General features: G+C 42.6%; 1 protein-coding gene across 1 annotated transcript in view; it reads right to left on the bottom strand.

Moving 5' to 3' along the window:
• Nucleotides 1–2,578, bottom strand: part of LOC133121422 (polymeric immunoglobulin receptor-like) — a 37,257-nt gene extending 34,679 nt beyond the window's left edge. The window contains exons 1-4 of the mRNA XM_061230586.1: nucleotides 2,476–2,578; nucleotides 1,760–2,026; nucleotides 783–897; nucleotides 455–564 (exon numbers count right to left, since the gene is read on the bottom strand). Coding sequence (XP_061086570.1) covers nucleotides 455–564; nucleotides 783–897; nucleotides 1,760–2,026; nucleotides 2,476–2,578 — 595 coding nt within the window. The remainder of the gene's footprint in view (nucleotides 1–454; nucleotides 565–782; nucleotides 898–1,759; nucleotides 2,027–2,475) is intronic.
• Nucleotides 2,579–16,862: the final 14,284 nt, after the last annotated feature.

The raw sequence follows: 16,862 nt of genomic DNA, 5'->3' as shown, positions 1-16,862 counted from the left end.
TTCAAGAAAACCTGGACCAATGGTGACACAGTCGATTGCAAGGGTCACCGGTGTTATTTTGGCAGCGTAACTTTGTCCCACATCGTCTATTCTCTCGATTGCAGCACTCCTGTCCCAACAAACACGAGTCAGAAAAGAGCAGATGACACATTCTCTCTGGGCTCTAGGATATTTCATCATGCAGTTGTAAGTCTAAAAGCATGCGCTATGTGATTACTGTTAAGTAGGCAATAGTCTACACCTAACTGATGTTTCACAGAAGATTAAGGGAAGATCTGAAATGGAAACTGTGGACCACATTTCTGTTTGAAGGGCTTCTGCAGAAGTGTGAAATTTGTGGTGAAAGCATTGGCCTTGCCCTCTGATACAGTTCTGAGAAGCTGTGGAGTGATTTACTCTTTTACTCTTGCCTGATGATAACACTGATGAATAATAGAACGATCACATGACTCACTGCGGTTTCGCCAGATCTTCCAAAAGGCGACGGCGGTGCATATTAGGAACACCAAAACAAGCCCGGCGTGACGGAGCACCCACAGAGTCCTTTCCAGGCACGTCTGTCCACTACACAGAGAAGACTGCTTTGAGTGTCATTCAATGAGTGCACCACAAATAACGTTTTTGCACAGTAGTGTCCAACTTTGGAACTTATTTCCAAATATGCAGCCAGCAAAAGCCCTGAATGAAGTGGGAAAGATGCTCCGAGATGCATCGCGGGCATGGACATAGACTGGCCTCACTCACTGAAAGGGGAAAAGCTCAGGGGAGAACACAAAACTCACCCAGAACACAGCTGGCTTCCTTGTTCCGGGGGACTGGTCTTTCCATCATTAAAGGCCCCTTCTGTTGTGGCGATCAGTGTGTTGTTATGGGATTGAGTGGGAGACTTGATGGTATCTGTCAGCAAATGCAAAGTCCAGACTGAAATTGTATACGCAACCTTTTGCCAAAGTTATACTTCTAATGTTTAAATCAAAACATTTGGTTTCACCATGTTTCACACCTCAGTCTTAAAGACCTTAGAAAAGTGAGACTAGGCCAAGAGTGGCAGGGGAAACTCCCTAGGGTCACAGAGAAAGAACCCTTAGAAGGGACCAGGCTCAAGAGAGGGAGCCCATCTTCCTGTGGCTGCTCAGGGTAGGGATGCAGACCAGCTGACATGAATGTGAGAGATATTCATCATCCTATTGATGAGGAAATGTTTCACAAATTCATCAGCCACTATCTGAAACCCTAACATTTTATCATTTAAATCATCCGCTTGGTGTTATTGTGTTTGTATATTGTGTGATCATTAAGATTACAGGACTCTTTATGTATCACATAATACTTTTCAATTGTCACTTAACACAATTGGTTCTTTTGTAACAATACAGTACTTCATGAAATTTCTATTCATATTTCAGCTGCCAATTTTAGATTTAAAATGGTCCCTCCCCCCCATTGAGAACAATATATTTAAAACAGTGAATAATTCATGAGGGTCCTCTCCATCTTTTATGATGTGCATGTGCTGTAACACTGTGGTAATTTACTGTAAAACTCCCAACTTCAGTTCTACAAGGCAGTGGCACCCTCCAGTCAGCGCAGTACTACATAGAGATCACTACCAGCCGTGGGTGAAAAAAATCCACATGAAATTCACACTCCTCTCTCACTGAGAGAGCACCAGAAAAGACAGGTTAAAATTCTATAGTTTAGGGTTTTCCCCTACATTGATGGGATGCATTCCAATACAGGCTCGTTTTGAGTTCCTTACATGTGGTGACTGTGGTCATTGTAGTTTTCTGAGTGACAGTGAGGTGAACAGGGATCTGTAGTTCTCCAGCAGCACACCAATACCAGCCTGTGTCCTCCGTGTTCAGCTCCCTCACCGTCACAGTGAAGACCTTTTTAGAGCGGTCATCTTTCATCTCTGATCTTCCAGATTTACCAGGATTCACTTCCACACAGGAGCCCCCTATCCTGCACCACTTCTTCATGCTGCTCGGTTCATTATAGTGACACAGCACACTGACATGGCCCCCTTCCACACCGGCCACCTCCTGCTGCTCAACCCAGAGTCCAGGAGTGTCTGAACACCACAGAATAAACACAAAAATATACAACATTCATTGATACACAAACTCTATAAGTCACTTGTAGACTAAAGCAAATAACTGTCGTATGGATACTGTCTTGGATACAGACTGGGAATGGTGTAGCAAAATAATGCAATTACAGCACCATCCTGCTGGAGTCCAAATACACCAATAGTTCTGCAGTGAAGCAATGACTTGCCTGGACTTTTACATGTTCTGGAAGAATTTAATACTGCTAGCATAAGAGGTAAGATCACTCATTTACCCACAGTGCAGCAATCTGCAGTAGAAAGTTCTGCGCAGCGTATGATTGGGTAACACTGGAATAGTGAAGATGCCGTTATTAAGAGGAAGCAGGTCTCACTGAGTGCAGTGTGTGCTGCAGCCATCTTACCTGCAGTGACTGACAAGTACAGATATGCTCCCTTATCTCGAGCGCCCTGGATCTCTACAGCACACCAGTAATATCCAGAATCCTTCATCTGAAGCTTTGTCATGGTAACAGTGAACAAATGATGGGTGGGGTCATCAGTGATTGATGTTTCACCTTTAACTGTTGGAGAGTCAGTGCGAACTACAGTTTCACAAACATTCCAGAATGAACCATGACACCAGTATTTCACATGACTTTCATGTTCTCTATCATAGAGACATGGGATGGTGACAGATCTTCCTCTCTGTACAACTACTTCACTCATTGTGAACACACTGTCAGCATCTGCAGAGAGAAACACACACATCATCAGTGTGGGTGTATTTTACAGAGCACAGTGTGGTGCAGTCTGTAGGGCAGCTGACTCTCAGGCTAAGTGTGAACCGTCCTGTGTGTTTTGGGTTTCAATCCTCCACCCAACCATCTCGATCTGTTCCCCTCTTCTCTCTCATGTTTGAATAAAGTACACAGGGGAACGCCACTAATACTCTAATTCATTCTAATTCAAGGGTGGCCTGTAGCCAAGTGGTTAAGGTACATGTAAGTCCCCAGGGTAGCAACAAAAGATTCGCTCAGCTGTTGGGCCCTTGAGCAAGGCCCTTAACCCCACATTGCTTCAGGGGGGATTGTCCCCTGCTTAGGCTTATCAACTAAGTGCCTTGGATAAAAGTGTCAGCTAAATAACATGTAATGTAATCCACCATAACAAACCACTAACACACCAATGTATTATAATGAATGCATCATTGGACAGGTTGTTATGATGTCCTTGTGTGAAAATAAAATGGTTGATTGTCAACACCAAGTGAAGACAATACCATATAATTGTTTTTATGTTTTTTGTTACTGAAGAGCAACGGAAATATTTCACTGGAGTTGATTTTGAAGCGTTTCTTGGATATTTCATGAGATCATTGACTTTCAAAAATGATACCATGGCATCACAAAACGAAAACAATCATATTTGAGAAGAACACAGTACATGCCATCACAGGTTTTAAATGCAACACTTTCAGAAGGAGCGTACACACAGATGTGCTTTCCTTCCACTCTTTCAGTTGTCTTTATTTTAGCAGAGCTACAAACAGCATTATTTCCTGTCCTTAATACCCTCTGCTCAACACAGTAGGCACACAACCCATTTTAGCTGCTCTGAAGCTAATTCAGACACTTACAGAACAAGATCATCTCAACTTCCTTTTTTGGTGAAACAAAAATAATCACAAAAATGAAATTGTTATCAGCTAATCCTCATGAAATAAAGAAAAAAGCAGAATGCAGTGCAAGGGCTAATTAAAACCTCTCTGAATAAACAAAAAAATAGAATACTGCCATTAATGCCACACAAGCATAGTTTCTTTGGGTGTTTTAAAATGCATTTCTAAAGTTAGATTTGTATTAATTATACATTATTGGTTAAAATACAGTAAACTGCCCGAGAGCCAAAACAAAAAGGTGCGCATGAATTCCAAGCCTGTAGCAATGGCCTTCCTATATTTATGATTCGCAAAAAGATACTTAACCCACATCATAGCAGTTTGATGTACCGTTAACAACAACCTTCAGTTTAACTAATTGATTCAAGTTTAAGGCACAGACAGTCTCTCTGCTACAATGCTCCAGAGTTCAGTATACAGTGTGAGAAACAAGTCCTACCTGGCAGCACAGTGAGGAAGAGGATGGAGAGGAAGAGTATCACAGTGAGAGCCATATGTGCCTGACGGGTGTGTGTGTCTGTTAGAGACTCCAGCTCCCTTTAGCGTGAGTCTCACTTCCTGTTCCTCTCAGTGCCCACCTCTTTGGTCCCTCGTACTCTGTAGTCTGTGCTCTCTCAGTGGCCAGAGCAGGGTAACTATCATTATCATTTCATATTTATGTATTCCAGAGGTGGGCAAAGAGCGCCATATCCATTTCTGGATTTCACACCAACTTCTGGCCTTAATTACATAATTAGCCTTTTATGACATCTGACATTTTAGCTGCATTTTTTGATGACTGGTCTTGTGTCCCCTGTTTTACTGTGAGCTAATCTTTGAGAAAACCAGCGTTGGTGCATTCAGCCAATTAGTTCATTTAGCCAGGGTAATTGGTGGAAACAAAAACCTGCATACACCCCGGCCCACTAGGACCAGAATTGCCCACCCCTCGATTATACTGTAAACTGAAATGATTAATACAGTTACATCATTAAATTGTTATTCAGTGGCAATATTATTGTTATTTTTAATGATATATATTTGAAAGTCTATAGGTAATTTGTCATTGTAATTGTCATTTGTTAGCGCTCCTGGGAGATTGTGTTGGGAATGCTCTGGGGTTTTTTTAATAAAAATGTGATCGTTGTAATCTGTCCAGCAGAGGGCGATGGTTTTTTTTCAAGATAGGAAAATGATGGTGTCTTTTTTTGTCCAGTAAGAAAAAGCAGAGTCAAATATTTGTAATGCGGTCAATGGATGTATTTGATGCTCTGAAATGGAATCCTCAGGTTCCACACGTTGCTGAACATCCAGGCCATCTTCCTTTGGGCTTATGGACAAAATTCCTGTTGGTATGTAACTCTTTCGTCACGTTGCTGCCCCCTACTGAACAGACAGGGAACATTCACACAAAGGTATCAAGATAATTGGGGTTCCAATACGAGCACGCTTGAGCACAACTAGAAAAGGTTAAACGAAAAAGAGGAATAGGAATGTTTGTCAATGTGAAAGGCACTAAAAATAAATGCAAGTTCCACAAGTCACAGCACATGGCTTTAATATGTATCCCATGACATTTTGGTGCTGATATTTCATGATCAGTGAAACATATTTATAAAATAGATCAACTGTAAATCCATCAAAACGTACCTGTGTGTTCTGCCCGGCAACTGAGCAGTAAATGACATCACTGGCTCTATCAGCTGCAGAACGGTGAGATGAGTGTGTGGTCTGCACAGAACAGGACATGCACAGATTTGGATAGCAGTTCCTGAGTTCTGTGAAAGTTTAGACTGCAGCTACACACTGCAATTGACCCTGTGTACTGTGCCTCTAAAGTAAAGAAGCAAATCGAGGTTAAACAACTCCTGATCAGACATATACAGTATGTTCACCTTTATCAGTGTGCAACTCTAAATTCTGATATTTACTGGCTGTGTAGCTGACTCTGAGATATGATGAACAATCTCACCTGTAGATTTTTCAAGACGAGTGAGCTGTACAGGACCTCATCTGCAGGGTTTTCCGACGGCTGGGACAGTAAAGGGGAACATGTTTCTGTTACTGGGCACGGTTAGGGGGTCGGCTCAATTTCATTCAGTCAATTCAGTCAATTCAAGTACATTATGTGAAAACTTCCCCATGATGATCCCATTAATCGATACATAAATCGGTTGTCAAATATTGAATTAAATATATATATTTTTTAATGCAATTTCATTGCCTGACTGAACAGACAGTGGAATCGACCCCAACCCTGTCCGTGTTTCCCACTGCTACCAGAGCAGAGGAGAACAACATTAACTCACTAGTGAACATTCTGGAACATTTTCCCTCAACAAGCAGGCACAGAGGCTGTCTTATGATCAAGTGTAATATTTGCTACTATCCGTATTAAACTATCCGTATTGCAACAAAATAAAGTGTGATTTCTAAGGAATACAGGATCTCTAAAGACATGCAGGAAGGAAGAGATGAGACTGAATATTAACAGTACGATTCTCTGCAAAGGCACTTTATAAATGTGTGAGAAATCCAGCCGCTACCCAACCTGTGACTGATGTGGACTTATTCTGTGTGGTGATGACTGTGTGTTGGTGAACACTGTGCTGTAGGTCACTTCATCTTCAGGGTCTGCAGTCTGCCAGGGGAGAGACACAACGTTGAACTCATAACAGCTGGTCTATCCGTACAGACCTCTACCTTTCATATTGTACAGAAGGGCCGTTCAACTGGTGGACCAGAGACAAGCAAGTCAGCCCTTTAACAAGTAACAGTGAAACAACATCAAGCTACAAAGAGATAAAAAAAAGAAATGCACACATTTTGCTATGAACAAAGATAAAAGCTTGTCCTATAGAAAACACAATCTTGTCCAGACGAAGCTTAGTCTGTGTCAGTTAAACCGTTACTTAGTGTCTATAGACTTGCAGGTGTCTTGCAGGTGTCTCCAACCAGAAACTGAAAGTGTGGCTGAAAGTATTCAACTTTCAAGATTTTTCTGAACGTAGTTTAGTTTGATAAGTGCAGCGTTTCTGTACATATGAATAAAGAACTATCACACTGTACTCCAGCAGTCATTTCTTCTACACGCCCACACCCCCACAATCACTGTATGTCCTTCTCCATTCTGCAGTTCTGTGTTTTGCGGATCAGGTAAAATTTTGATTGAAGTTTGATTGACATTCACTGACACGAACTGACATTGACCGACACTGACTGACACTGACTGACATTGACCGACACTGACTGACACTGACTGACATTGACCACACTCACTAACACTGACTGACACTGACCGACACTGACTGACATTGACCGACACTGACTGACACTGACTGACATTGACCACACTCACTAACACTGACTGACACTGACTGACATTGACCGACATTGACTGACACTGACATTGACCACACTCACTGACACTCACTGACACTCACTGACATTGACCACACTCACTGACATTGACCGACACTCACTGACACTCACTGACATTGACCACACTCACTGACATTGACCGACACTCACTGACACTCACTGACATTGACCACACTCACTGACATTGACCGACACTGACTGACACTGACTGACATTGACCACACTCACTGACACTGACTGACATTGACCACACTCACTGACACTGACCACACTCACTGACACTGACTGACATTGACCACACTCACTGACACTGACTGACATTGACTACACTGACTGACACTGACTGACATTGACTGATACTGACTGACACTAACTGACACTCAGAGTGCAGAGTGTAAAACGGCCGTACCGTCAGCTCGTTGCTCCGGTCCTCTCTTGCTCCTGCATGAGGCTGGACTCCCTCTGTAAGGAGACACAGGATGAGCTGTGATAAGAGAGTGTGATCATGACAGAGCTGAGAGCCCCCCTATGAGACCCCTACTGCCTGTGAAACTCCTGTGCTCAGTGTACTGCACTTCACTAATGCTGTGCTGACTGCTCCTACGTACAGCACCCACACTATTCTTTCACACTCAGCGTACTTCATGTGGATACTCACTGTGTCTCTTACACAACTTCCAGGTAACCGTGGCAACAGCTGCCACCAGCAACAGCATCCCTAGTGCCATCAGGATGATTGTGAGATCTGAAGGACTGAACAGCAGCAACAGGGTGTGTGAAATTTTCTGCCCATTTGAAATGCCAAAATGACACAGGAGTCTCTCTGAGTACTGCAGCCTTCTCCATCAGTTCAGAAGAGCACAGACAAGCACAAACATGCACAGAGAAAACAGTTGGACTCCATAAACAGGGAGTGGAGAAAAAGGAAATGGAAGCACTAGGGGTCATGTGGGACACCAAGTACATGCAGCGTGTACCATATCCCAGCATGCACTGGGCCATGTGCTGCTGATAAGTGCTGGAGAGGCCTGGTTATCTGGACTTTAGTGAGCACGTCTGCAGGAGGAGGCCTCACTGACTTTGAGACAGGGGGGATTTTGAGACACATTTGTCAGGAAAAGTACCAACTTAAATAAAAAAATAGACAGATTTTACGAGGTTACTAATGATAATGCTTTTGTTTTTATACTGAACTTCCTGATTTAAAAAGAAACTGACTTGAAGATTTTACTGGCTCTTTCATCAGGAATACCACACCTTATATTGTAAGTAAATGTAGTTGTTGCTGGAACAGGTGAGAGAGGTGTTGAGACTGTTGAATGATTTGAGGTTGAAGGCTTGGAGGATGTTGCTGCTGTGGTTGCTGTGGAAACCAGAAGAGATGTGCTTAGTGCTGCAGATGCTGAAGAATGGGGTGCTATGAAGATACAGTGGAGGTAAATGGTCAATGGCAGGCATTTATATAGTGCCTTTATCCAAAGCGATGTACAATTGATGCTTCTCCATTCACCCATTCATACACACACTCACACACCGACAGCGATTGGCTGCCATGCAAGGCCCCGACCAGCTCGTCAGGAGCATTTTGGGGGTTAGGTATCTTGCTCAGGGACACCTTGACACAGCCCGGGCGGGGGATCGAACCGGCAACCCTCCGACTGCCAGACGACTGCTCTTACTGCCTGAGCCATGTCGCCCCCATGGAGGAAAACATGATGTTAATAAATAAAGTTAAGAATTTTTATGAATATTTAATGGTGTTATTTATAGTGTCATTGCATTTATTTGTGTGTGCATGTGTGTGCCTGTGTGAATGCGAATGTGTGTGCTTCTGTGTGTGTGTGTGTGTGTGTGTGTGTGTGAATGGGTGCATGAGTGTTGTGACACTGTGGTAAGAACAGAACTCAGCACTGGTGTGCACCCTACAGTCTGTGAGAGAGCACTAGCTAGCACCAAAGGGTTTCACAACATGACATTTAGAACATTCTGTTTCTCTCAACCCTCACTGACAGAAAGTGAAAGAAAAGATCATTGGAAAATTGAGGATAGAATGCATTCTTATACAGGCTGGTTTTGAGTTCCTTGCATGTGGTGACTGTGGCCATTGTAGTTTTCTGAGTGACAGTGAGGTGAACAGGGATCTGTAGTTTTCCAGCAGCACACCAATACCAGCCTGTGTCCTCCATGTTCAGCTCCCTCACCGTCACAGGGAAGACCTTTTCAGAGCGGTCATCTGTCATCTCTGATCTTCCAGATTCACCAGGATTCACTTCCACACAGGTGCTCTCTATCCTGCACCACTTCTTCATGCTGCTCGGTTCATTATAGTGACACAGCACACTGACATGGCCCCCTTCCACACCGGCCACCTCCTGCTGCTCAACCCAGAGTCCAGGAGTGTCTGAACACCACAGAATAAACACAAAAATATACAACATTCATTGATACACAAACTCTATAAGTCACTTGTAGACCAAAGTAAATAACTGTAGTATTGATACTGTCTTGGATACAGACTGGGAATGGTGTAGCAAAATAATGCAATTAAAGCACCATCCTGCTGGAGGTGCAGAGTCCAAATACTCCAACAGTTCTGCAGTGAAGCAATGACTTGCCTGGACTTTTACATGTTCTGGAAGAATTTAATACTGCTAGCATAAGAGGTAAGATCACTCATTTACCCACAGTGCAGCAGTCTGCAGTAGAAAGTTCTGCGCAGCATATGATTGGGTAACACAGGAATAGTGAAGATGCCGTTATTAAGAGGAAGCAGGTCTCACTGAGTGCAGTGTGTGCTGCAGCCATCTTACCTGCAGTGACTGACAGGTGCAGATATGCTTTCTTATCTCCAGCACGCTGGATCTCTACAGCACACCAGTAATGTCCAGAATCCTTCATCTGAAGCTTTCTCATGGTAACAGTGAACACATGATGGGTGGGGTCATCAGTGATTGATGTTTCACCTTTAACTGTTGGAGAGTTAGTGCGTACTACAGTTTCACAAACATACCAGTCTGCACCATGACACCAGTATTTCACATGACTTTCATATTCTCTATCATAGAGACATGGGATGGTGACAGATCTTCCTCTCTGTACAACTACTTCACTCACTGTGTACACACTGTCAGCATCTGCAGAGAGAAACACACACATCATCAGTGTGGGTGTATTCTACAGAGCACAGTGTGGTGCAGTCTGTAGGGCAGCTGACTCTCAGGCTAAGTGTGAACCGTCCTGTGGGTTTGGGGGTTCAATTTTCTGCACCCAACCATCTCGATCTGTTCCCCTTTTCTCTCTCATGTTTGAATAAAGTACACAGGGGAACGCCACTAATACTCTAATTCATTCTAATTCAAGGGTGGCCTGTAGCCTAGTGGTTAAGGTACGTGTAAGTCCCCAGGGTAGCAACAAAAGATTCGCTCAGCTGTTGGGCCCTTGAGCAAGGCCCTTAACCCCACATTGCTTCAGGGGGGATTGTCTCCTGCTTAGTCTAATCAACTAAGTGCCTTGGATAAAAGTGTCAGCTAAATAACATGTAATGTAATCCACCATAACAAACCACTAACACACCAATGTATTATAATGAATGCATCATTGGACAGGTTGTTATGATGTCCTTGTGTGAAAATAAAATGGTTGATTGTCAACACCAGGTGAAGACAATACCATATAATTGTTTTTATGTTTTTTGTTACTGAAGAGCAACGGAAATATTTCACTGGAGTTGATTTTGAAGCGTTTCTTGGATATTTCATGAGATCATTGACTTTCAAAAATTATACTATGGCATCACAAAAACGAAAACAATGATATTTGAGAAGAACATAGAACATACCATCACAAGTGGTTTTAAATGCAACACTTTCAGTGGGAACGCACACAGATGTGCCTTCCTTCCACTCTTTCAGTTTTCTTTATTTTAGCAGAGCTAGAAACAGCATTATTTCCTGTGGTTAATACCCTCTACTCACCACAGTAGGCACCCAACCCATTTTAGCTGGTCTGAAGCCAATTCAGACACTGAGAGAACAAGATCACCTCAACTTCCCTTTATGGTGAAACTAAAATTATCACAAACATGAAATTGTTATCAGCTAATCCTCATGAAATGTACTTTTTTTAATGAAGTGGTTTTAATGGCTTCGATGTTAAGAAAATTGGAAAATGCAGTGTAAGGGTTAATTAAAATCTCTCAGAATGAACAAAAAATATAAACTGCCATTAATGCCTACAGTTTAAAATGCATTTCTAAAGTTAGATTTGTATTAATTATAAATTATTGGTTAAAATAAACTACCCAAGAGAGAGAAAAAAAAGTTGCGCATGAATTCCAAGTCTGTAGCAATGGTCTGCTTATATTTATGATTCGCAAAAAGATACTTAACCCACATCATAGCAGTTTGATGTACCGTTAACAACAATCTTCAGTTTAACTCATTGATTCAAGTTTCAGGCACAGACAGTCTCTCTGCTACAATGCTCCAGAGTTCAGTATACAGTGTGAGAAACAAGTCCTACCTGGCAGCACAGGGAGGAAGAGGAAGGAGAGGAAGAGTATCAGAGTGAGAGCCATATGTGCCTGACGGGTGTGTGTGTCTGTTAGAGACTCCAGCTCCCTTTAGCGTGAGTCTCACTTCCTGTTCCTCTCAGTGCCCACCTCTTTGGTCCCTCGTACTCTGTAGTCTGTGCTCTCTCAGTGGCCAGAGCAGGGTAACTATCATTATCATTTCGTATTTATGTATTCCCGAGGTGGGCAAATAGCGCCATATCCATTTCTGGATTTCACACCAACTTCTGGCCTTAATTACATAATTAGCCTTTTATGACATCTGACATTTTAGCTGCATTTTTTGATGACTGGTCTTGTGTCCCCTGTTTTACTGTGATCTAATCTTTGAGAAAACCAGCGTTGGTGCATTCAGCCAATTAGTTCATTTAGCCAGGGTAATTGGTGGAAACAAAAACCTGCATACACCCCGGCCCACCAGGACCAGAATTGCCCACCCCTCTATTATACTGTAAACTGAAATGATTAATAGAGTTACATCATTAAATTGTTATTCAGTGGCAATATTATTGTAGGTAAAATTACTATAGGTAATTTGTCATTTGTTAGCGCTCCTGGGAGATTGTGTTGGGAATGCTCTGGGGTCTTTTAAATAAAAATGTGATCGTTGTAATCTGTCCAGCAGAGGGCAATGGTTTTTTTTCAAGATAGGAAAATGATGGTGTCTTTTTTTGTCCAGTAAGAAAAAGCAAAGTCAAATATTTGTAATGCGGTCAATGGATGTATTTGATGCTCTGAAATAGGAATCCTCAGGTTCCACTTGTTGCTGAAAATCCAGGCCATCTTCCTTTGGGCTTATGGACAAAATTCCTGTTGGTACGTAACTCTTTCGTCACGTTGCTGCCCCCTACTGAACAGACAGGGAACATTCACACAAAGGTATCAAGATAATTGGGGTTCCAATACGAGCACGCTTGAGCACAACTAGAAAAGGTTAAACGAAAAAGAGGAATAGGAATGTTTGTCAATGTGAAAGGGACAAAAAATAAATGCAAGTTCCACAGGTCACAGCACATGGCTTTAATATGTATCCCATAACATTTTGGTGCTGATATTTCATGATCATCCATCCATCCATCCATCCATTATCTGAACCCGCTTATCCTGAACAGGGTCGCAGGGGGGCTGGAGCCTATCCCAGCATACATTGGGCGAAAGGCAGGAATACACCCTGGACAGGTCGCCAGTCCATCGCAGGGCACACACACCATTCACTCACACACTCATACCTACGGGCAATTTAGACTCTCCAATCAGCCTAACATGCATGTCTTTGGACTGTGGGAGGAAACCAGAGTACCCGGAGGAAACCCACGCAGACACGGGGAGAACATGCAAACTCCGCACAGAGAGGCCCCGGCCGACGGGGATTCGAACCCAGGACCTCCTTGCTGTGAGGCGGCAGTGCTACCCACTGCACCATCCGTGCCGCCTTATTTCATGATCAGTGAAACATATTTCTAAAATAAATCAACTGTAAATCCAAAAAAAGGTACCTCTGTGTTCTGCCCGGCAACTGAGCAGTAAATGACATCACCGGCTCTATCAGCTGCAGAACGGTGAGATGAGTGTGTGGTCTGCACAGAACAGGACATGCACAGATTTGGGTAGCAGTTCCTGAGTTCTGTGAAAGTTTAGACTGCAGCTACACACTGCAATTGACCCTGTGTACTGTGTGTCTAAAGTAAATCGAGGTTAAACAACTCCTGATCAGACATATACAGTATGTTCACCATTATCAGTGTGGAACTCTAAATTCTGATATTTACTGGCTGTGTAGCTGACTCTGAGATATGATGAACAATCTCACCTGTAGATTTTTCCGGACGACTGAGCTGTACAGGACCTCATCTGCAGGGTTTTCAGACGGCTGGGGCAGTAAAGGGGAACATGTTTCTGTTACTGAGCACGGTTAGGGGGTCGGCTCAATTTCATTCAGTCAATTCAAGTACATTAGGTGAAAACTTCCCCATTGAGGATGAGCCCATTAATCAATACATAAATTGATTGTCAAATATTGAATTAAATATACATATTTTTTAATGTAATTTCATTGCCTGACTGAACAGACAGTGGAATCGACCCCAACCCTGTCCATGTTTCCCACTGCTACCAGAGCAGAGGAGAACAACATTAACTCACTAGTGAACATTCTGGAACATTTTCCCTCAACAAGCAGGCACAGAGGCTGTCTTATGATCAAGTGTAATATTTGCCAAACTATCCGTATTGCAACAAAATAAAGTGTGATTTCTAAGGAATACAGGATCTCTAAAGACATGTAGGAAGGAAGAGATGAGACTGAATATTAACAGTACGATTCTCTGCAAAAGCACTTTATAAATGTGTGAGAAATCCAGCCGCTACCCAACCTGTGACTGATGTGGACTTATTCTGTGTGGTGATGACTGTGTGTTGGTGAACACTGTGCTGTAGGTCACTTCATCTTCAGGGTCTGCAGTCTGCCAGGGGAGAGACACAACGTTGAACTCATAACAGCTGGTCTATCCGTACAGACCTCTACCTTTCATATTGTACAGAAGGGCCGTTCAACTGGTGGACCAGAGACAAGCAAGTCAGCCCATTAACAAGTAACAGTGAAACAACATCAAGCTACAGAGAGATAAAAAAAAGAAATGCACACATTTTGCTATGAACAAAGATAAAAGCTCGTCCTATAGAAAACACAATCTTGTTCAGACGAAGCTTAGTCTGTGTCAGTTAAACCGTTACTTAGTGTCTATAGACTTGCAGGTGCTGCTACTGGACATCTCCAACCAGAAACTGAAAGTGTGGCTGAAAGTATTCAACTTGAGATTTTTCTGAACGTAGTTTAGTTTGATAAGTGCAGCGTTTCTGTATAAATGAATAAAGAACTATCACACTGTACTCTAGCAGTTATTTCTTCTACATGCCCACACCCCCACAATCACTGTATGTCCTTCTCCATTCTGCAGTTCTGTGTTTTGCGGATCAGGGGCCTCATTTATAAACGTTGCGTAGGCACAAAAGAATGCGTACTCCACTTTCTAAGCAAACTTTGGCATTTATAAAAAACGAACTTGACGGGAAAATGTGCGGTCCTCCACGGAAACTCTGACCCATGCCTACGCACATTAACTAGAGAAATGATAAACTGTGCCTTTAATACTCGTGACGTAAGACCAGGTAAACGGGAAGTGAAACAGGATGTAAAAAGGTATAAAGATTTGCCGGGAGTTGTGGCTGGGTATGGCTGCTTTAAGGATGTGCGTCGTCCCTGTTATACTTATTAAAGTGTTGTATTCTTGAATCTCGCTATACGGGTTCTCTCCCTTCCTAAGTGCAACACAACATTTGGCGACGAGAGAAGTAGAAAATGATACACAACAGATACCACTGTGTAAAATAAATCGAAATTGATTGTTGTTGATTGTACTCTTAAAGGGTTCTGATTTTCTGCATGTTTACACTAGGACTCGGAACTATACTGTCCTCTCAGGTCCTCTTTGCATTTGTTCTTGTGTTTAATTTGCACTTTGTACGTCGCTCTGGATAAGAGTGTCTGCTAAATGCCATGCAATGTAATGTAATGTAATGTAATGAAATATTACCTCTCACGTATCATATACGAAGAGTCAATTTGCGAAAACGGACAAAAGCCTCTCTTACAACGAATAAACAAACAGCTGTTTGATTGATGCTCCCTGGAGTGCACAAAAAATATGATTTAGGATGATAAATATAAACGGAGATGTTATTGTAAAATAATCCCTCAAATATGTAGACGAATTGTTAAACAATACTTCATGTTATTAAATGTATTCTCATAAATAATTTGGTGAACAGTCGGACAAATTGCGCTGCACTGATGCCGTTTACAATGCGTCAGTCGGGCAGATACAAGCATAGTTTCATATATTGTTATCATATTCATATATTATGTTTTATAATGTGTTTATTGTTATACATTTTTGTTCGTTTTATCTCTTAATTTTGTAACTGTGTTTTCAATGGTGCTAGACAAATAACGTGTATTATTATTATTATTATTATTATTATTATTATTATTATCATCGTCATCATCACATTCGTTGTGCAGAACTGTTCGTCATTTACAATCAATCAGGATAATTCCCACACCTGTAGCTTTTCAGAGGCAATCAAAGGGCTGAAATCCCTTTTCTTGGCCTTCTTTTCAGCGTTTGCCATTGTTGTCTTCGTGAAATGCATATTCATTAGGGGTGTTTCACTGCCTATTTATAGGCAACTGTGGGCGGGACATGAAGCTGGCAAAGTTGCGCCACATTTAGAGTTGATTGTGATTTATAAAGGAAAACTGGCGTGGGACGTGCGTATGCACTGTTTTATAAATCAGAATATTTATATACGCACGTCCTAGGTTTCATGCTTACGCAACCTTTTGACGTGAATCCTAAGCACAGTTTTATAAATGAGGCCCCAGGTCAATTGATTGAAGTTTGATTGACATTCACTGACACTAACTGACATTGACCGACACTGACTGACACTCACTGACACTGACTGACATTGACCGACACTGACTGACACTGACTGACACTGACTGACATTGACTGACACTGACCGACACTGACTGACACTGACCACACTCACTAACACTTACTGACACTGACTGACATTGACCGACACTGACTGACACTAACTGACACTGACTGACATTGACCGACACTCACTGACATTGACCACACTCACTGACATTGACCGACACTGACTGACACTGACACTGACTGACATTGACTACACTCACTGACACTGACTGACATTGACTGATACTGACTGACACTAACTGACACTCACTGACACTGACCCTCAGCCTTCTCGGCAGAGTGCAAGTGTAAAACGGCCGTACCGTCAGCTCGTTGCTCCGGTCCTCTCTTGCTCCTGCATGAGGCTGGACTCCCTCTGTAAGGAGACACAGGATGAGCTGTGATAAGAGAGTGTGATCATGACAGAGCTGAGAGGGCCCCTATGAGACCCCTACTGCCTGTGAAACTCCTGTGCTCAGTGTACTGCACTTCACTAATGCTGTGCTGACTGCTCCTACATACAGCACCCACACTATTCTTTCACACTCAGCGTACTTCATGTGGATACTCACTGTGTCTCTTACACAACTTCCAGGTAACCGTGGCAACAGCTGCCACCAGCAACAGCATCCCTAGTGCCATCAGGATGATTGT

This window comes from Conger conger, chromosome 2 (genome assembly GCF_963514075.1).
Source record: "Conger conger chromosome 2, fConCon1.1, whole genome shotgun sequence".
Taxonomy (NCBI): Eukaryota; Metazoa; Chordata; class Actinopteri; order Anguilliformes; family Congridae; genus Conger; species Conger conger.
This window is presented reverse-complemented; position numbering and strand designations above follow the sequence as displayed.